This window comes from Ambystoma mexicanum, chromosome 1p (assembly GCF_040938575.1).
Source record: "Ambystoma mexicanum isolate Mex_15411 chromosome 1p, UKY_AmexF1_1, whole genome shotgun sequence".
In the NCBI taxonomy this organism is placed as follows: Eukaryota; Metazoa; Chordata; class Amphibia; order Caudata; family Ambystomatidae; genus Ambystoma; species Ambystoma mexicanum.
Genome location: NC_090921.1, coordinates 191,480,156 through 191,502,524, shown reverse-complemented (window position 1 = coordinate 191,502,524; position 22,369 = coordinate 191,480,156). Strand labels below are relative to the sequence as shown.

The 22,369-nt window shown below is 45.6% G+C and overlaps 1 protein-coding gene across 13 annotated transcripts in view; it reads right to left on the bottom strand.

The window, feature by feature from the left end:
- Positions 1-22,369, bottom strand: part of CHD3 (chromodomain helicase DNA binding protein 3) — a 2,755,261-nt gene that overhangs the window by 98,310 nt on the left and 2,634,582 nt on the right. For all 13 annotated transcript variants that reach the window (XM_069646310.1, XM_069646296.1, XM_069646309.1 and 10 more), the window contains one exon: positions 11,039-11,202. In XM_069646310.1, coding sequence (XP_069502411.1) covers positions 11,039-11,202 — 164 coding nt within the window. The remainder of the gene's footprint in view (positions 1-11,038; positions 11,203-22,369) is intronic.

Here is a 22,369-nt window from a genome sequence, read left to right as displayed (position 1 = left end):
CGAAGGTAAAGGCCAGCTTGTACTGGTCCTCCCTACTGACAGGCACGGTCCAGTACCCATTTGTCAAGTTAATGGCAGTGTATACCTTTGACCCGTGGATCTGGGCCAGCCCCTGGTCAATGTAGGGGAGAGGCCATCGGGACATGTGGACCTGTTTATTTAGCTCCCTAAGGTCTGCGCAGAGTCTCCATTGGCCATTTGGTTTTAAAATCCCCAGCACCGGATTATTAAAGGTGCTGTTGACTGGAAGAATTATCCCACATGACTCAAGGTTTTTGATTATTTCCGTCAGGGACTCCATGGATGCGAGAGGCAAGCGATATTGCTTCACAAACACAGGAGTCATTCCAGGGTCCGTGGGAATCATTGTATAGATCTCGGTGCGACCACAGTCGTACGAGTCCACAGCAAAGATATCTTGAAAATCTAAGAACACCTGTTTCAACTTTTGCTTTTGCTCCGGAGTCTCACAGGCATCAGCTAGATTGACCCGCTGTTCAACCATTTGCCTGAAGACTGGAAATACTTTGGGCTTTGCTATCTCAGCGGCCTCCTCCAGTTGGGTGGAGAGGTCTCTGGTTAGAGTATTGACCTGGACAGAGGATTTCAGGGAGGAGAGGCAGTCATTGTGGACCTGGAATATCACATCATCCTGCCTGATGTCACAAGTGACCTCTTCCTCCCCGTAAGGGCAGGAAGAGTACAACAGGAAATTCTCCCCTTGCCGGGTGACGATCCTGTCTGGTGGTATGTCATTGTCACTATCATTGTCAAAGCAGTCATTGGGGATTGGTTCATTTCCTAGATCCATGGGGGTAAGTAAATGCAAAGCATTTGTCTCCCCCAGTCCTCTATAGGATAACACTGAGAACAAGTCTCTTTGGGACCTTCAATTCCACTGCTTTTTGGTCATCAATCATGAGTAGTAAAACCTGAAAGATAAGAAAACATTTAACTCACCTAGTAACTGTCGCATATCTACTTTTGAACAATCTCCCACACAAGTAACATACGTGCTGCAGATACATTCTGGGGTGAAGCATTGTGCCTTTTGGGCGCAGGTCCCCACTCTTTGGTATTAGACTGCTGAAGCTAGGCAGGCAATATCACTTGTGACTTGGTTCCATCTTTATTGAATCACTTTACTTAACCCCTTTGTTGATTTAAGTTATTGAATGCATTTTAAGAACCTATGGTGACTGTATATATGTTTAGTCTTGTGCGATATTGTTAAGGAGAATTCTCAGAAATGTGCTAATTCCCTTCACCTTAGCAACTTTGCTGGATTTTGAGGACTTGATTTTTTTTTACCTGGAAAGAGTGTGAGTCTTTTTTCCCACTCTTTCACGTATTTTGATGTGTGTTTTACATTTGTTTTATCTGATTATGGAGTTTTAGATAACTCCATAGGCATCATGATTTCATGTGTGTTACACAGCACCCTCAGTGCTGTGACACACAGATGTCTTTTAGACTTCCCAAAGGTTTAAATCCCTTCTCTGGGATAAACTACTGTTTCCCAGAGAATGTAAAGTGAAATTGACTTTACTAGTCTTCTCCAAATTCATAGACACGGCACACACCATCTTACAATGGAGTGCTGGAGGGGTTACATAGTATCCGCTGTGTCTAGAAGCTGTGCCCTTTCCTATTGAAAAGGCTGGTGGCAGTGGTTTTACAACGAACTACCATGATTTTTCCCGACCATGAACACCGGTAGCTAAAAATCGCGGGAGCCACGTTTTTCATGATGGTGCCTTAAGCCCATTTGTTTAAAACCGGTCCCAGTCTTTTTTCACCATTTCTTTTTGTAAAGGTCCTTCTAGTGTTTGTCTCTGCACACCAAACCAGGTTTGGTCCCTTTGTACGTGTGCCTTTGGCGGGCTTCAGGACTGAAGTCCGCCCTTGGCGTCTGAGTGTCTGGGGTGGGCAGGAAGTGAGGGAGGTGCCCGAAACTACCCGTGCTTAGTGTCCTAGGAGACCCAAATGCACTCTGGCGTGATTGGCTGGCTGACTGTCCGCAAGGACAGCCACCCTGGTGGGTGAGTGACAGCTAGGCTGGTATGAAAGGGAGAAAACTGTTTAAAAGGCGAGTCTCGTGGACTGGAAGGGAGAGTCGACCACTGGAACGAAAGAACCGAAGACGAGCTGGAAGAGGACGGCTGCTGCAACTCCTGGACCGTTGGTTTGCCCGGTGAAGCTCTGCTGCAGGTCCGAATTGCCAAACTCCATTTGACAGAGAAGCTCCTTCAAGTATGGCTTCTTCCCTTGAGTTGGTGGAACCAATCAACTCGTAAGACACTTGGACACCATTCTCAAGGCTGGTTAGGATTAACCAGGGAGAGGGACACCAGTTTGTGCCTTTGACTCTACAGCTACTGGAACTGAAGTGACTCCAATTTGTTTGCTTTCTTCAACGAACCTGTGCAGTGCAGGAGTTCCCCGACTGAGGCTCAGGAACAGCGAGATCTACAGGAACCACGGCTTCAGCAACCTTTGTTTTCTTCCTACAAAGGTACTGTGCCCACCCGAATGAGAGAACGCCACTCTCGCAGAGAAAGTTCGTGAAACTTTCCCAACTTGCAGGCCTAATCAGCTTGTGACCACACAATGATTCTTTTTCACCTAAACTACTTCTGAGAACTTTTGCAAAGACTTTACCGTTTGATACCAGAACTGCTCATTCCTATCCAGAACACTAGCCCATTGACCTTGGCCTGGCCTATTGACTTGAATTGAACTATTCTGGTGAACTGAGACTATTTGCAATGCCTACAAAGTATATATAATCTATTCTACTTACTTTTGTCCTTTTTGCTCACTGCTAAGTAACTGAACTGCCATTTTGCTCCTTTTTCAGGGAAGCTCAAACTGTCTCAAAAATAAAGAGTTTTGTACTGAAGTGTATTGGTCTATAACATTAAGTTGTTTTATTCTAGTGAATGTTTTCTAAATGACTGTGTAATAAATTAATACGTGTTTTACCAAGAAATCTTAAGTATAAGTGTCCACTTGAACCACTGCGATAGAAAGTCCTCTGTGTAACTACATGCACTGCTCACATTCACTCTTGAGATAAGCCTGGCTGCTCAGCTCGCTACCAACAAACTGTGTGGTACAGACTTATACCAAAGGTTGGTCTTGCTTACACCTGTAGTCCCAATTGTGTGTGGTGGTCCCAGAGGGTACAGCATGCAATTCTGCCTAACAGATATCACCTGCTTTTTCATTTGTTTGTGTGTGTTTAAGGCCTAAAATAAAATACTGTATTTTTATACATTCTTGACTAAATGGAATTATTGTGACCTTCACTGTGTGAGCCAACTGTGGACCACCAACCCCACCCACAATCTCCTGAGAATAGCCTTTTCTGCTCTTCATTGCAACTTTGATTGGATTTTGGCTAACCTCTCAGAGTTCCTCTGTTCGCTACAACTAGGGTGGTCTCCTAAAACCTGTCCACCAGGACAAATTCTAGAAATGCAACTTAAAAGTCACTACCAGAGTTGAGAAGCATAACAGCAGACTAGATTTTTGCAGAAGAGCATGATGCACCCACTGGACTATAAACGTTTCTGATGTCAGCTGCCCCGGCTGGTAATATCTTAAGATGAGGATCCATGGGAGTAGCTATCCACCCGAAGGACAATTACCCCAGTAAAGCAATTTGTTCTACTTTCAGACCCAGGGTATCCATTGGAACAGTGTTAACTAAAGGATTGGGACCCAGAGACAGGTACTCGCAGCACTGGTTGATCCGACCTTTGCTCAAGAACAGAGGCTGTACAGGTGGGTCTGGGTGTCAGATTGATCTCCAGGTAGCAGTAGTTGGGAGCTCTGAGTGGTGTGACACAAACACATGACACAGAAGGACCCAAACATAGAAGACACAACTAAGACGACACCCGGGGATATGACCCTAAAGGCAGAAGATTCTGAAGCAATGTCGTCAGCAATAGTCTAACGGAGGAACCTAGCAAGGGACACAGGTCAGCCCAGGAGAGAAGGAATGTGCAGGCAGACAGCAAGGAAACGGTCACTTGATGGAGGAAATGACAGAGGTGAATCAGGGTGTCCCATGATGGTGCATAGGAGCAGCAAACCAATTTCCAAGCAAGGAAGACCAGGATGGACCCCCTACAAAAGGCACTTGGGCTGGAAGGATGTAAGCAGCAGTCCAGCAACTGCAGTCAAGGAAGGGCCCAGCAAGGACTACTAGTTCAGCCTGCTAGAAGGACTGTAGGAAGAAAGGAAGAGCCCTGGATGGCATTCCAACTACAATGAGGAGCAGGATGTACAGCAGAAAGGAGTCAGCGTACAGTCAGTATGGTCAAACCAGAATCTTCAGCAGCAGCCCACCATCCCACTTTTTGGTGTCCACAAGTAATGCCTTTTTGCGGTTACAGCAGTCACCCTCTTCTCTCAGGTTATCAATGACCACCTTCCTGGCACCCTCTGCCATATTTAGTGGGAGGTTTGTGCTTCCATTTTATTGTGTCTTCCCCTGTGACCCTCGAGTGCTTTGAGGCATCAAGGGCGGCGAGAGAGAGAGCGAGAGTCATTCTCACAACATACAAAGATATATCATCTCTGTCCCTACTGTGCACCATTTGCTGCTGGGGCAAGGTTGGCACTTCGCTCGGCTTTGCAGTCAATTTTGGTATGAGCTGATATTGCAGGCATCAGTGTTAAAGTTGGCATAAAAAACTTACAGACTGAGTTGTTTTCTTTTAGTAATGGTGGAAAAGAAACAAGTCTGAGGACGTCGATGTGTGCAGCATAATGGGTACACACATAGCGCAGGGACAGTGTAGCAGCACCACCCATTTCAACAGCCTCTTACTTTAGGAAAAACAACTTGCAACCTATGACATTCATTAGACTAGAGTCACAAGCCTCAAAAGGAGTAAGTTGCGTACCTGTAAGTACAGTTCTCCAGCATTGGTATCTTTCATAGATTCACATGCTTTGAATATTGCCCGTCGCCAGGCTGGGAATCCTTTGTTACACACTTCCTACTTTACAGTAAAGAAAGAAACCAATGTTTTTTGTGGTCCATCCACCCTATCTTGGGTGTTTTTTTCGGTCCCATCTAATGGTACTAAGCCCCAACCCCATAAACCATGTTCAGATACTATCCAGACGTGTAGTGCAACTTGCTATATTAGTGTGGGAAACCTTTATTGGTGTGGCGGTCGGTGCAAGTGAATCTATGAAAGATACCAATGATGGAGAAGGAACAAGTTACTTACCCGTTACTGTTGTTCTCCAGCATGGGTCTAGCATGGATTCACATGCTCATGAATATTCCCTGTCGTCATGTTGGGAATCCTCGGTAAAGAAAAAATCAGTTTCAGTTTCATTTCTGAACTGTCTTTCTTCTAACACCCAATCACTGAGCTCTGGGTCATACTGCCCCAAGCCAATGACTGCCCTCTACCTAAGCTCCTCCTCTGGAAGCCATCTTCAGATTTGGTAGCATGTAAAGTGGCAGAAGGACAAAGAGAAAAGCAGCAGAGGGGTAGGCGGGAGGGTTCTCATGTGAATCCATGCCAGACCCATGCTAGAGAACAACAGTGACAGGTAAGTAACTTGTTCCTTCTCCAGCAGGGTGATGGCATGGATTCGCACGCTCATGAATAAAGAATACATAGCAGTACACATATGCACAACCACAGGTGGTGGCAAGGCTCAACATAAGCATCTCTAACCTCCTCACCAGGCTCACCTTCAAGAGAACACGTTGCGCAGCACTACTTGGTCGACTCTGGACTCATCCCTGGAATCCCGGTCGACGCAGTAGAATCCCGTGAAGGTGTGCGTCGACCTCCATGTAGCAGCCCTGCAGATGTCCAGCAGGGGCACACAAGACAGGAACGCTGTAGTTGCAGCAATCTATCTGGTCGAATGGGCTCTCGACTGCCAGACAACGGTCGGTTTGTCAACCCGTGACAATGGGTGATGCAGCCAGAGAGCCACCTGGAAATGAATGCTTTGGAGAGGGCCTTCGCTTGGTTCACAGGACCAGAGTTCACAAAAAGTTGCGACGTCTTCCGGAAACTCTTTGTTCGGTCCAGGTAGAACTTCAGCGCTCTAGCCACATCCAGCGAGTGTAAAGTCCTCTCAGCCTGCGACGAAGGAGGTGTGCATCCTCGGCACCACCCTTGTGTCGTGAAAAGTCAAATAAGGTGGCTTACAAGACAGGGCCTGAATCTCACCCACTCGCTGTGCAGAGGTGATGGCCACGAGGAACGCTGTCTTTCACGACAAGAACTTCAATGGAACTGTCTGAAAATGGAGGGCCCATGAGTCTAGTCAGTACCACATTGAGTTCCCACGTCGGGGCCGGAGCTTTCACCGGCGGGAACAAACGAACCAGTCCTTTGACAAACTCCTTAACCAGACGGTGAGACCATAACAACAACCATCCCAGAGATCTGGTGTAGCGGGAGATAGCCGCCAGATGAACCTTGATAGAGGCATGGGCCAGTCCTGTTTTGGCCAACGACAGCAAATAAGGTAGCACCTGCTGAGCAGTGACTCATAGAGGGTCGATCTTCTGTGTACGGCACCAAAAGGCGAACCTCTTCCATTTATCGTAACCCCCAAACTCTAATGCTGCAGTGATTCTGGGTCGTGGTGCAGAATTGCGCCTCCTTCCCTTGAGAGAAGATCTGCGACCACCGGAAGCTTGACTGTAGGGGACGCTTACATGTTAAGAAGGTCTGGGTACCAAATCTGCCTCTGCCACGCTGATGGAACAAGGATCATCCTGCACCGGGACCGTCTGAGTTGATTGCGTGCCCGTTGTCGCTGTGTCCGGATCCGTCTCATCCCTCTGGGGGTATAAGGGGGGGGGCAGAGGGGACGTCAGGGGGTAAAGGGTGGCAAGGAGGGTGTACTCTCTTCTTCTTGGCCGGAGGCTCCCCCGTGGCCAGGGGGTCGGCCGTCGCAGCGCTGTGAGTGGGGCCGCCGGCACGATAGTCCTCCTTGTCTGTATCACAGAGACCAGCGTATGTAGTGCCAAGAGGATGTCCACCGAGCGGTCTCTAGGAAGTAGCTGAGGTGGGGGTGGCAGCTGAGGTGCAGGCGGAATAGGGCGCTGGGGCACTGGCTGCGAGCCAAGGTCCTCAACGCCTTGCTGTTCTTCCGCGACAGTGTCCTTGTGTCATCGCCTTCGTCAGCGCGCTCGTAGGGCCTGCTCCCTACATTTCCCTCCTTCTGGATGGTTTGCGGGGCCAGTGAGCTCCTCCTCAGAGGAGATATCCGTACCCTGGATGGACCTTTGTCTCGTTGACCTAGATATTGGCCGGCCTGTGCCTTCAGAGTTGCAAGGCTGTGTTGGACGCTGGGACAATCCTTCAGATGGCCAAAAACCTGAATGTCGGTGCACTACTGTTTGTAACTGTTCATCCTATGAAAGCAATCTGATGTAAATCATTCAAACTAGTTCTGGAGCTCCAGGTAAAAGCTCTTGCTACTAAGAAAAGAGCTAAGAATATACAAATTGAACAACCTCAGATACAACTGAGGCGAAAAACCTGGTCACTCTCATTAAGGGGTTAGCCTCTTCAATAGTTTCTTCCAAACACCTCTTGTAAGAAGTATTTGTATTTATTACATGAAAAGATTGTATAAAGGATAAATAATCAAAGACAAATCCACATAATTCTTTATCAACAAATTGTATATTATTAGACATATACTTATTCAATATTGACTTAAATCAAACACACAGTGAATTTCATTCTTCACTGGTTCAAACAATGTTCACACCCTTGCTGAGTTTATACAGAAGAAGAATTCTACATTTCAGAAAAAAACTTAAACAGTGTTAACATATTATAGTAACATTCATGTATTGGTCCATCTAAGTTTCTACTACATTCAATCATGTAGATATGGTAGATGTGGTCAATGTCTCACACACTGTTTTCCTACTAAGGATAGGTTTTTCACACACCCCCATCACAGGGCTGTGGAAAAATCTCTCTAACAAGCAGCATATCACAATTGCATGTATAACCTGTACCACAAATTTGATCAGGGAGGTCTGTCCTCCCAAACGCATAAAATGCTAATCATTGTAGACCACACATCCTAATCTATCCTGATGGAACACACATATTCAAGTCACCACAGACCTTACCCAAACATTTGGTGACAGTACACATAACATGACAACTACCAAGAGGTGTATCCACTATTTAGTTACCTTAATTTTCAGGGCTACTCACTAGCCTATTACTGCTTTTAGGGAAATTAAATCTTAATTTAGACTTGAAGATCAATGGAATTCCAGGTCCTCTCCCTGCTTCTAATATGGATTAGTCAATTCTTCTCTGCCAAAATATTGTGATCCACTTGGAGAGATCAGTCTACTCTAAAACGATAATTAACTGCTGGTCTCTTGGAAGAGGATCGAATAGCTTTGTTTAATCAGAGAATTTAAAGATTTAAAATGGTGGCAAGTCTATTTTAGTGAGAGGAGAGTTCAAATCGGCATGTTTAATTTAGCCATCAACTCTCAACACGGCACAACCACAAAGGATATGAGGGATAAGGTCTTCTTGCTAATACTTTATCCTTCCCTGAAAGCATCAATGAGTTTAGTAGCTGTGAATTTTTTATCTGTGTTCCCCCTTAAGTGGCGATCTCCAGATAGACCGGGGATGTCTATTTCTCCTGTCCTATTCCTGAAAGGATGTGGTTTGGAACAGGAGTAACAAAGCTTCATGCTCCTTCTAACTTTTCTTCAACTTTTACATCAAAAGACAGCTACATTATATTTTCCCAGAAACACACCATCCGATGTGTTATAATTGGCAAAAAAGTGGTCACACCCAGTTGATATACACTTAGCAAAAAGAGCAGTTCTAACTTTTAATAATGGCCGAACTGGGCACAAATGATTCATCTGACCACACAACAGTGGCTGATTTTACATACGGATACATGATTTAAACACGCATATGATTATAGTGAATAAATACTGTTGTTAAGAGAAGAGGTGAACAAATCTTTCTATAAAACATTGTTGCTTCTTCCCAGGGAAAAAAAAAGAGAAATTGGGCCTCATTACGGGTCGCCAGACCCGTAATGATTTACCAGCACCTGACTTCCCAGTAACACCGGAGGATAACAACCCCGACGGCCCGGAAAGTCAGGTGCCGGTAAAATGTAAGTCCCCATTCCCATAGGATCCCATAGGACTCTATCGGAGTGGGGACCACGGGACGGTGCCAGTGCTTCTGTGAAAATGCTGCGGGCGGGTGCCATTACCCGCGGTTGGGCGCCATTACCTGCCGAGTGGAGTGGCACCCACCCGCAGAGTGGCAGTGTGTACCGGTCTGGAAAAAAAGGTGCCAGTAAGCTTACTGGCACCTTTGTTTCCAGACCAGCACACTTAGAATGAGGCTCATTGTCAGTGAAATCAAGCAACAAGTGGGACATATCCGTGCGTACGCTGTATATGTTGTAACTCTTTTATTAAAGGTCCAACTTTACTCCACCCATTAATGGACTAGAAAATAGCCTTAAAAAAGGATATTACAATTTTTAGGAATCACACAACCTATTGCTGCAATGCCCATGCTGTTAACTATACATTGGTGAGCAAACAAAGTAGTGAAAAATAACCACTGAACATAATTTGGAGATCCAAAGAGGCAACCAAATGTCACCAATAACCACGCAACATTGCCCAACCGAAATTTCAAAGAATGACGATGATACCAAAACATCCAAGGGGTAGGTATTGAAATAAAATGTCTTTTACAATGGGAGGCATTCTGGATTTGCAAACTAAAAGGTTTATTTCCAAATGGGTTTTAATGAAAGTTGGACAGCTGTGCACATTGTACAGTATTTAAGTAAGTCATTTATGTTTGTTTTACTTTATCGTACAGTTTACAATGAGAGGAAACACTTCATACTAAATTGCCTCTAGGTGAAGCAGAACCAAGAGAAAGAGCAGAGAAAAACTAACACATTGGACCTAATAGGAAATTACTGTTTTAAGGATGATGGGCAGGAAGAGAGACATGTGTCAAGTGGTAGATTATTCCAAAGCATGGTATGAAAATGCTCCGTCATCTTAGGCCTTATATTTTGCATAGGGGACCTCAATGAGTGGAGGATCTGAAGAGTTTAAGACTCTAGATCTTGAACACTATCCATCTGTGACCAGGCAACACATGTAACTCAAAACATAGCAGGGACATGGGATCCCTTCCCTTAACAACTAAAATCAGCTAGAAAGCAGCATTCTGGAAGATCTGAAGTTGCTGACTTTGGAGAGACGGGAGATTACATAGATTGAGCTGACTTAATCCAATGTTCAGTTTATAAGAAACAAAAGCACATGATGGTAGTTTCTCAGGGATAAAGAAAATACAATGTTTCAGCTGACGGAGGTTGAAAAATACACTTTTGACCAGAGATCCAAATTAGGCATCTACATTGAAGGAGGCCTCACAGAGCAAACCCATGTTTTTAACTTTGCTCCAAGAATTTTCAATGACCTAAGAGATATGTAGATTGAAAATAACTCTATTAGAACATAAAATTGACCACTTCCATTTTGCTTATGTGAAGAAAACTAGGACATTGATGTGAACACGAATATCAACTCATGGTGGATAAGATTTGTTATGTTAAATGCATGGTTTTGATGAGTCTTTAATTTAGCATACATTCTAATTGGCTTCTTTTGTAGCTTATTCCTGAAGAAGGAGGTGGCTCTGAACCTTTGTGTTAATAGGGCAATATGAGAAAGGTTAATATAACTGATGAGAAATGATAAATCAGCAGTTATGCTTCAAACAAGTTCACAAGTGCACATGTCTTCACAAGTTGTTTGTGAGTAGAGTAAACATGAAACGTTACACCAACGTTACACCAAAGCAATACATCACCACCCATGTATGACATTTCTCAACCCTGTTCAAGCAACACTCTCAACATTTTTCTGGTGTGCCACCATATCAAATGTGAGCATCCCTGCCACTAAAGAAAGAGCAAATCGAAAAGTGATTACCGGTGCTGTTTGTATCTCGGTTCCTTTGCTGGCCAGGCGGCTGAGAATGCTCCGTTCAGACATCTGGAGGCGAGCAGCGATTGGAGGGATTCTCGAAAGCGTAGCAGGCAACCGTGTCACATCAGCCTTCATGTCACTGAGTAGTTCCTCCAGTTGGTTAAGAACTGGCAGCATTCCCATAGAAATAAGAGGATACAGAAAAGCATCATGTTGGAATTCTAGTAGATGGAGGGAACATGGGGAAGAACAATAGAGAAATAATAGCATCCATCAACAAGAAAAACATATTACGAGATATTTGAGCTGTCTTGTGCTGTGAAACTCATGAGGGGGCTACAGTGACAATTATTGTACCATATTTTAAAACAAACTCCTCATTGACTGAAAAGGCTGGGTTTATCATGAGTTCTAACCAATGGCAGAGTAAAGAACAAATTAATTACCTGCAGTAATGTTCTTTCCTATGGATACAATGATTTCTCCCAGATTCCTCATTTTTGAAAAATTCTCCTCAGAAGTAGTCTGGAACAGAAAGTTTAAGAAACAGACTAGGTGGAACTGTTCGTGTCTGAGGCTGACTCCATGTCTCCTTCACACACTTTTGCACCAGAAGCTGTGTCATCTTGCTCAATGCTACACTTTTCCCTGGGCTAACCACAAAAACAATATAACTATCATAATGGGAATGTAAAAATTCAAAATAAATATACAAACTATACATGTAGATGGGTAGACAGTAGCACAAATCAAAATCTATGGGAGGAATCATCCTATCGAATTGAAGTTAAGTAATTTCTGCTTCCAATGATTATATTCCTCCCAAAGGTTCAATCTTCTTTGGAAGAATTGCAAAGTCATACTATAAGACTGTTCAGAGGTTAGGAGAAGAGAGAGAATGCATCTCTTCAAATTGGGACATCATGCATAACGGTCCTCCTGACCCTGGCATCTTCTCCAGCCATAGAGTCTAAGTGATTATGCCTTAAAACCATGTAACAGCTTGGCGCATCTCCATAAAGGGGATGCCCCTCTGCAAGGCAGAAGTAGCCGTCTGCTCTCTGCTCGAATTGACAAGTGTCTTCTGGATATTTTTTGTGCGCTAGCCCATAGCAGGTTTTAATACACAGCACAAGCCTTCTTCAGACAATTTGGAAATAGCCGTACCTTTCAAAGGACTAGCAAATCCAATGAAAAGATAGTCATCAATTCAATATTCATTCATTCAGGATATGTAATAAGGTGGAGGGAAGAGGACTGGCAAATTCAGCTTTTCCTTCAAATGGAATTCAGAGATAACGTTTGGTAAGAATGAAGTTCTCACCCTTAAGGTGAGCTTTTCCTGAACAAATAGTAGAAGCTACTTTAAGAGGAGACAGCCTCAATGCACAAGATTGTAAAGGATCAAAGGCAACCCCCATCAAATATATAAGAACTAAGTTTAAATCCCAAGGAAGGACTACAAATGTTGTTGGAGGAAATGTATTAGGCCTTTGAGAAACTGCATCACTCCATATCTTGGATTGCACTTGTGAACCGCAGATATTTGGAAGGGGTCCGAAAAATACTTTGTTCGGTTCACGTAGAATGTGTTGAGGAGGTTGCATATGGTGTCTTCACCCAAAGGAGCAAACTGTTAAGGGAAAGATGAGCACTCTCTTTCTGTGTAGATGGTTGGTAATAACCCCCATTACCTTCATGAATACCCTCAGGGCTGAGGCTGAATGGCAGGAAAGCAAATTGGTCTTGAGTACTTCCCACTACAAAACTAAGGCACTTCTGATTTTTGCGGAAGGTAGAAGTGTGGCTGTATCCATAGTGCAGATCTCAAGATATCACAAGCTGTGCAGCTCCAAAGCCTGTAGGATCTGTGCTAGGATCACCATCTTGATTCTGTTCCTTTGGAGGAGCTTGGTGAGTCCTAGGATGGGTCCAAGACCTCTGTTTGTTTGGAACTAGGAAGAAATGAAACTCCTGCCTGATCCGATATCTGCTGATGGAACAAACTCTACCAATCCCTTCAGCAGCGGGAGGAGTGATCACTTTGAGGAGGAGCAGTTTCAGAGGAGGCGAAGGCAAGATAGGGTGGGGGACAAGTTGGTTTTTAAAAGAAACAGCAGACAATAACTGTGGTCTATGAACTGTAGGACCTGTGACAAAGTCCCCTGCCTGACGTTGATGGTGACTACATCTAGAGGGTCAGGTGCCACCACAAGCCAAGAAATGCAGGGCGCTTGGGTGGCTTAGGGAGGATGTCTCTTTATCCCTCCACCATGACAAGTGCAGAAGGCAGGAGCGAATCTCGTTGCCACCATAGATGCTTCTGCTCTTTTAAGGGAACTGAGGAGCAGCAATCCCACAGAGCTGTGGGCGACATGTCCAACTCCCCTGGCCAGGGTATAGAAACTCTAAATGAAACTACAGGGAGAACAAGTAGGACAGGAACCCAGAGATAAAACTCACGCAAATCACCATTCACCTCACCGATACTCTGCACTCAAAGAAATTATGTTAAGAGCGTCCACCCATGTGTGGCGTCAGGATGTAACGGGCAGTGAGAGGAACACCCAAGGGGAAGGACAAGCCAACCTCAAGTCCCACTTCAGGTCTGTAAGCCATATACAAGGGTAGGAGCCGTCAGCCAATCGCTATCTCAGCTACCAAAGCAAACATACGTAAGTGTCCCTATTCCTGAGGGGGGTTGAATAGGGGCAAATGGGGGGGCAAAAACCCTATAAAAAGGCATGGCCTGTGGCCGAAGGATGTGGGATTTAAGAAGGGTATACATAGCTGCAGGGGAGCCACAAGAGACTGGGGAAAGACAGACCCTGGATGTGGATAATAAAGGTTAAGAGACCCAGTGGTATGAAAAAAAGGGCCAGGGGGTTGGGAAGAGAGGGTAATGAGGCTGGATGGAGTTTGACACACGGGGCCTGGATTAGAGAGATCCAGAAGGCTTGGAAGAGAAAGACGCAGAAGGGGCGGGAGGAGAAAGACGCAGGAGAAAGAGCCAGGGGCCTGGCAGGAGAAAGAGCCAGGGGCCTGGCAGGAGAAAGAGCCAGGGGGCTGGCAGGAGAAAGAGCCAGGGGGCTGGCAGGAAAAAGAGCCAGGGGGCTGGCAGGAAAAAGCCAGGGGGCTGGCAGGAAAAAGAGCCAAGGGGCTGGCAGGAAAAAGAGCCAAGGGGCTGGCAGGAAAAAGAGCCAAGGGGCTGGCAGGAAAAAGAGCCAAGGGGCTGGCAGGAGAAAGAGCCAAGGGGCTGGCAGGAGAAAGAGCCAAGGGGCTGGCAGGAGAAAGAGCTGGATTGCTGGGAAGAGAAAGACCCGGAGAGCAGGGAAGAGTTCTGATACCGGGGGAGGTGGACAAGAAAAGAGAAGGAAATAGTTAAGGAGTTGGTGGAAGAGTCTTCTGGGACCTATTGTTCTTGGTTGTATGCCATTACCACAGTGACAATACCTACAGAATGCAACGGTAGCCTACTGTCCATAACTGTGAACTGGAAGGCAGCTCTACGTTTTAATAGCTGGAAGAAGGGTGCAGGAACCGCTTAAATCCGAAATTAAGAACATAGGTGGAAACCCCACGAAGACGAAGCATGCAGGAACCCCTTAAATTTGAAACCAAATGTTACTGGTTATTAGGTTAATCTGCCAGGAGAGCCTGGCCCCGAATTTAATGAGAATTGATATAACGTTTTATTTGAACCCTATTTACTTTCCTGCAAGAGAATTTGTTAAACTGTCCAGAAGCACAACCCACATCTTGAGGAATAGACACCCTGACAACTTTGGTTTAGAAAAAGCACTGCATGTTTGTTATTTTGGCCCCACTCTCTACTGCATTCTGCACAAAAGAGTAGTAGCTGCCTTGGGTTGCCCCACATTTCTGCCTCTGAAGGGGCAATATGTTCTCCTGTGCTGATGCTTTTCTCCCTGATGTTGTTGACTGGAACTTTGCCTTTGGGCAGAATATTGGCAATACATCTTTCCTGAAGCATACCAGCAAGAAGCCGCTACCCCCAAACCTGTGGCTGTCTGCTTTGAAGGCTTACATTTCTTGTGGGGTATATCTGTCTTCATGCTGAGCAGCTCTGCACTGCCACATTTATTCATTCATTCATTCATTCATTCATTCATTCATTCATTCATAGTTTCTATACAGTGCAAACTAGACAAACAAGTTGTATCAGATCCCTTTACACAAATTTCAGTGAAAACATTAATAACATCAATCTGAATAAAAGATATTTCCTACACAAACAATACAATTAATAATCCTCACTAATAAAACTATCATAAACACTAGATAAAATGTTAAGTGATAAAAATCCCCAAAAAGTTAAAACACTGGTCTATGGAATTGAACACTTTTTTCCACAGCCATGATTTAGCAAATTTACAGAATTTCAAGTAATCGGAAGTTCCATCCAGTGCTTTGCTACTGCTCCTGAGAATGAGCGATGCAGGGTACTTGTCCTTTTAAATGTAGGCACTTGCAACCTTAGCACTTCATGGCTTCACAGCCCTCTCCCTCCAAACCATCTCCCTCCAGAAATGTTCAGCTTTTCTGCCAGAGAATTGGGAGCCTTAGAATAAAGTTCTTTGTGCGTAATACTGAGGAATTTAAATATCCTCTGATCAATAGACAACCAATGTAGTTATTTCCAATTTGGTGTTACATGATCAGATCTTCACACCCCTACAATCGTCGGGGCTGCAGCATTAAATACTGCCTTCAGTGGGGCCAATACATTTTTTGGAAAACCCATTAACAAAGCATTTCCAAAATCAATACGTGACATTACCAGTGATTGCACAACACGAAAATGAAAGTCTAAAACAAATGGTTTTACTGCTCATTTAAAGGGATGGAAGTTTGCCATTTTCACCAAACTATTAATAAATGGCACCAAGGATAGTTTCAAATCCAGTTTAAATCCTGATGATTTCACCTTTTCCTTGAACTCGACATCCTGCCTTTCCATCGCCTTCAACTCTCCAAACCAGTCTTTGATTTGAGGGTTAGGTTTTGTTTATGAGAACAAATGAAAGACTATGTTCTTGCAGAGTTTAACTTCAAGAAATGTGCAGCCACCCATTCACTAATCTCCTCCAAACATTCGCTCAGCTGCCAAACTGCGGCTTTTGAAGACATCTTAATATAGAGATGCGCATCATCAGCATACTAATGGATGCACACACTATATTTGCTGGCTATTTCTCAGAATGGCTCCATAAATAGGTTGAGCAAAATGAGTGATCAAATCAAGCCTTGTGTTACGCCATATAAAACCTTACTAGTGTCTGATCATTTCCGTTTGATATTGGAGAGTAACCAACAAAACTATATGATAGAACACTGCCGACAGATCTAATAATGCCAATGCGCATTCTCCACCATAGTCCATCATTTGCAAGGCATTATCTAGTATATGTAGCGTTGCCGTTTCGATGCTGCATCCTTCTCTAAAACGGCATTGGTGTGATGGCAAAAGATTCTGTGTTTTTATCGAATCATCATTATTATTATTTTATTATTATCAAGCTGAGATGCCACTATTTTCTCTACCAATTTACCAAAAAATGGGAGGGAAGTAAGAGTAGGGTAGTTTGATAACTGGTCATGGTCCAAATTCAGTTTTTTCAATAGTGGGTGTATATGTCCTATTTTCATTTTTAGAGAATCAGGGAAACGCCCTTGTCTGAAAGATTCCTGAATCAGCTCCACTATGAATGGGGCAAAAATAGAGAAACACTTTAATTTTAGAAGCTGGGCACGGATTAGCTACAAAATATGTTGGGCATAGATTTGACAAATGGCATGTCTGAGATTTGACTGGAAATCTGCACATAGCTGCCCATGCTCATTCAGGATTGTCTCTGGTGATGGCTCCAGCAGCCTTGCAGTGACCCGCAAGTAGTCCTTCTCCTGCCATTCACTGACCATCTGGAACTCAGTTCCGGTAGAGGCTCCAAATACCCTGACCATCCTCCAGTTTCACAAAACACTAAAACGTGGCTCTTTCAACAATACCTGCCGGAGGAATAAAAATCCCTCTCACCCTCCAACAACTGTACTGAGTTACGGTATAACATTCCAAGCCCGATTCTGGCACAATCCTGTTGTAAAGCTGCAGGGTTCATGCCATAAGCAATAAATCAAATAAAAAAACATGTGCAAAGGATCTCTGGTGGCAGATGCTGACCTGCAGGGTTTGAAATTAAGAGTCAATTAGCAGGAGCTAAAACCAGTTCTTGGGTATTAGGCATCACCCAGTAGGCAGGACTGATTGCTAAGGAACCAGGAGTGAGTACTATGATGAATCCTGTGAAATCATCACTGAAACCCTGGTATTGACCTCCTCTCATATGGCCAGGGGAATGCATTTGCTGCCTGATCCTAACCAGATCTACATTATATAATCAAATCAGAACAAAACGTTGAAAAAGCGCAGAGGAATAGCGCGGCAAACTAAAAGGTTGCAAAGTCATATTGTACCTCAAACATAGAAGACGAAGACATTGAATATTTCGTCAAGAGTAACAGGAAGCGTTTCAGCTTACCGTTAATGGAGTGTGTTCCGGGAAAACTATAGGAAGTGAAGTGCCGAAATCGAGCGATAACTGAAAGGCGGAAGATGGGATAACACAAAGTAGAGAGAGGGGGAAAAAAAAGTGTGTATGTGTAGTGAGTGAAAGTAAAGGATCCCTGACACAGAGCGATCTGTCATTTACAGGAATAACGGTCAAAGTTAAAAGACAGAGCAAACAGATTGTAAGAGAAAATCTGTTCAATAGAAGAACAAGTTACTTCTTACCTGGTAACGTTCTTTCGATGGGATGTTCCTCCAACGTATTCCTTATCTTGATAGATCATCTCCAACTTGCTGGCCTCGGAAAAAATGTTTTCAGTAGAGGGCGCTGCGCGTCGATGTCCCTCGAGCCGATGTCCCTAGACAGCCTCCGTATCGGCGCCAACGTCATCATGCGTATAAATAGACTTGCGCAGCGTCCGTTGCTCAGTTCCGTTTTGACGTTAAGAGTTGTTTTACATAAATTGGTTAGTGACCCAGAAGGAGCGTAAACTGTACCCACAAGGGAAGTTTTACTTAGGGGATGGATGGGAGGGGCGATAAGGAATACGTCGGAGGAACGTCCCATCGAAAGAACATTACCAGGTAAGAAGTAACTTGTTCTTCGAAGGGATTGTGTCCTCTGACGTATTCCTTATCTTGATAGACTCCCATAGCAGTGGTGTGTAAATGGAGGTGGGAGTAAAATTGCCATGTGTACCTTCAAGAGTGAACAGAGTGCAACACAGCTTTGCCAAATCTTGTCTCTTGGCTAGAGGAGGAATCCAAGTTGTAAAATCTTGTGAAGGTATGTACAGACGACCATGTGGCAGCTGCACATTTGTCTCAAATCGGTACCCCTCTTTGGAGGGCCGAAGAGGCTGCGATACCACTGGTTGAATGAGCCCTAAGATTTTGAGGAGGCTCTTTCCCTGCCAGTTTGTAACATTCCAGAATGGCTAAAATAATCCATCTGGAAATGGTCTGTTTTGTTATCTGTAAGGGAATAGTTTCTTACCTGTAACTCCATTTCTCCAGCATTGGTATCTTTCATGGATTCACATGCTTAGAATATTCCCCGTCGTTAGGCTGAGAATCCTCAGTAAATTATATAGACCTTTTCCATAGAAAAAATTTCGACACTTTTGTTTCCTATCTACGTCGTTTTGGGCCGCGTACGCCTGCGCCACTAGGACGTAGAGGTATAAGTAGCCCCGCTCCCGCGGCTCCCTCAGATTTCAACCGTCTTCCAAAGTAGTGGGATTACCTCGAGTATCTGCTATTTTTGCTAGGTTGTGGGTTTCTTTTTCTTCGACTTCCTTCGAAAATGTCTGGAAAGGCGTTGTTTCGTCCGTGTGCTAAAGTGTATGAAGGTGATGGGCATATGGACTGTATTTACTGTCTTCACCCTCATCATTCAGCCGACACGTGTGAGATCTGCCAAGGCTTCTCCCAAAAGAACCTGAAGGACCGAAACAGACGCCTGGTTACTTGGCTCAATGAAGGGGTGGGTGCGTACCGTGCATCAGAGGTAGGCTCCATTGCCTTGAGATCTAAATCTCTGGTACCCCCTCGTCGCTCTGCGTCGGCAGAGCCCCCGACATGGAGGACTCTTCGTCAAAGAAAACGTCCTCTTCTTCCTCCTCATCAAAAAAGGAGAAGAAATTGAAATCCTCCTCGGGAGACCGCCATGGCTCTACCTCGAGTCGAGTGTCGTCGACCCACAAGCCAAGTTCAAAACCGGCGAGTGCGCCACAAGGCTCTGCGCCAAAAACTTTGTTGTCGTTGACGGTCAGATCGTCAACGTCTTCTTTGCCATCTGGTGCCTGCTCTTCCCGCAATCACTTCGGCGGGCCAAACAGCGGTTATGGAGAAGATGTCGTCGACGGTGGCACCTTCGGTGGGTTGGCTGCCGGAAGTTTTCGACCCAATCTTGCCTGAGGCCTTGTTGCAGCCAGAAGCGGCCCTTTCCATCTCGTCGGCGGAGGATGACCCGTGGTCCGATCGTACAGCCGACTGATCTGGGGTTACGTGCAATCAGTTCGGGGGAACTCCAGAGTGGGAGTGCCATCCCAACCGCCTCTTCCTTGCTGAATCCCCAGTCTCTATTGACCCTGGAGATGTTGAACACGTTGCACAAGCTGTTACAGCGTCTGGACACGCAGTTGCCTCACACTGGTGTCCCGACGGTACCGCAGGCTACGCCGGTCGTCGCCGAACCAGTCCAGGCTCTGCGCTCGACGACCAGAATACCTACAACTTGCCCGGTGGAGGAGGATTATTCTCGCCCACACTCGGAGGAGGGAGAACTGCCGGAGTCGGAGCGTGAAGGGTCCCTTTCAGACGTCTCATTATCCCCCTCAAAGGACCCCACATGGGAGTCGGATGCAGAGATGGAACCTCCAAAGAGCCCGGCGCAACCATCTCCGCCGGATGACATCGGGGCCTTCCATGCAATGATGGGAAAAGCGTGTACGGAATTTGGCCTGGCGCCGGAAGAAGTAAAGAAAGATTGCTTTCTCTTCGATCATATGGGCAAGAGAAGAAAATAGATGTTTGCCATCCCAATTTTGAACCATGTCTGGCAAGAGGGGTTGAGGACAATGCGTCATCCTTTCTCAGAACCGGCGATAAAAGGACGGTTAGAAAAGAAATTCAAGGCTCCGGAGTCAACCCCCAAATGCTTGACATCTCAACCTTCACCGGATTCGGTGGTGTCCGCTGCTGTGGCCAGGAAAGCGAGGTCGCAACACAAATGCACTACACCGCCGGACAACGACGCCAGGAGACAAGATGCGTTTGGAAAGAAGGTATTGTCAGTCGGTGCGACTACAGTGAAAGCAGCCAACTCCCTGGCCATTATGGCACGGATTGATAGAGAGATATGGCATCGTTTGGCTCCTATCTTAGACTATCTGCCAGAGGAACACAGGAAGTCCGCTGTGCTACTAGTACGTGAAGGGGAAGAGGCTTCCAATCACTCCATAAATATCGCTGTCGACCTGGCGGAGGCCGGTTTTAAACAAATTAATAACGGCGTAGTGTTAAGGAGGCAAGCCTGGCTTAAGTGCACGACTTTTAGACCAGAGGTGCAATACAAGGTGCTGGACATGCCGTGTGAAGGAGAACAACTGTTTGGCGAGAAAGTTGATGAAGCCTTGAAGGGCATGAAAGAAGACTGACACTGCTCGGTCACTCGGAGCCCTCCAAAGTGGCAGACATTTTCGGTCCTTTCGTCCTTTCAGAGGTGCTTCCGGAAACTCCTGGTTTGGATCACCTAGAGACCGAGGTTTCAGTCGACCCTCCTACTCTTCCCAAGGCTACAGACGAGCAGCCCAAGCTACTCGTAGGGGCAGAGATTACCAGTCCTCAAGAAGGAGAGGCTCCTACTCATCGTCGGTGAAGGATCGACAGGCAAAAACCCAGCAATTACATGTTTCGAGACGTCTTGGGGGGCAGAGTGTCTCGTCGCGTCGACGTGTGGGAACGCATAACAATGGACCAATGGGTTTTGGACACAATACATCTGGGTCACTCCCTACAGTTCAAGGACAAGCCACCACACATTCCGCCAGTGTTCTCGCCGCAATCCCATCTTCAGGTACTGGTGCAGGAAGTGATGCATATGCTACAGAAAGGGGCTATAGAACTGGTCCCGGTGGCCGAAAGAGGAAAGGGAGTGTACTCCCGTTACTTCATAGTCAAGAAACCCAATGGAAAATGGCGTCCCATTCTAGATCTACGGGCTCTCAACAAAGTGCTAAAGAATCTAAAATTCAAAATGCTTACTCTGCAAGAGGTTATCCGATCGATACAACCGGGAGATTTTTGGTCGTCGCTAGACCTTCAAGACGCGTACTTTCATATCCCGATGCGTCGATGACAAAAGATTTCTGCGGTTCGTCGTCGGGCGAACCCACTATCAGTTCAAGGTCCTCCCATTCGGACTAAAATCGTCTCCCAGGACGTTTACGAAATGTTTGGCACCAGGGGCAGCCTGGTTGCGGAAGGAAGGTCATCATGTGTACCCATATCTGGACGATTGGTTAGTAAGGGGCTTATCTCCGGAAAGGGCACGGGAAAGTCTGAATGCCATCATGTCCCCCCTACAGCACTTGGGCTTCGCAATAAACTTCGAAAAGTCCTCCTTATCGCCATCAAGGACCTTGGTCTTTCTGGGGGCGGAGTTCCAGACACAGTCAGGATTGGTAAAACCATCCGTCGAAAGAGTTCTGAAACTACGACACAAGGCATCGAAATGGAAAGTCAACACCAGAGTGTCGGTGAGAAGGTACATGTCCCTGCTGGGGACCATGGCGTCCTGTATACCCTTGATCAACAATTGTCGTCTCTTCATGAGGCCCATTCAGGAATTCTTGACGGATCGATGGGCACAGAGTCAAGGTCGTTGGTCGGACAAATTGACCATCAACAGCAGCCTCGTGCAGGCACTTCAGTGGTGGAGAATCTCCAAAAATCTAACAAGAGGGGTGCCCTTACTGGAACCTGGGTTCCAGATGACGGTGGTGACAGATGCTTCTCTGACTGGATGGGGAGCTCATCTGGATTCCCTTCAGGTTCAAGGTCGGTGGTCATCGTAGGAGTCCAGCCTTCACATCAACATGCTGGAGTTAAGGGCAGTGCGTTGGGCCCTGAAGTCCTTTCTGCCACGCATAAAAGGATCCGTTGTACGGATAATGACAGACAACACGACAACAATGTTTTACCCGAGAAAGCAGGGGGGTACTCGCTCCAGGACTCTGTCC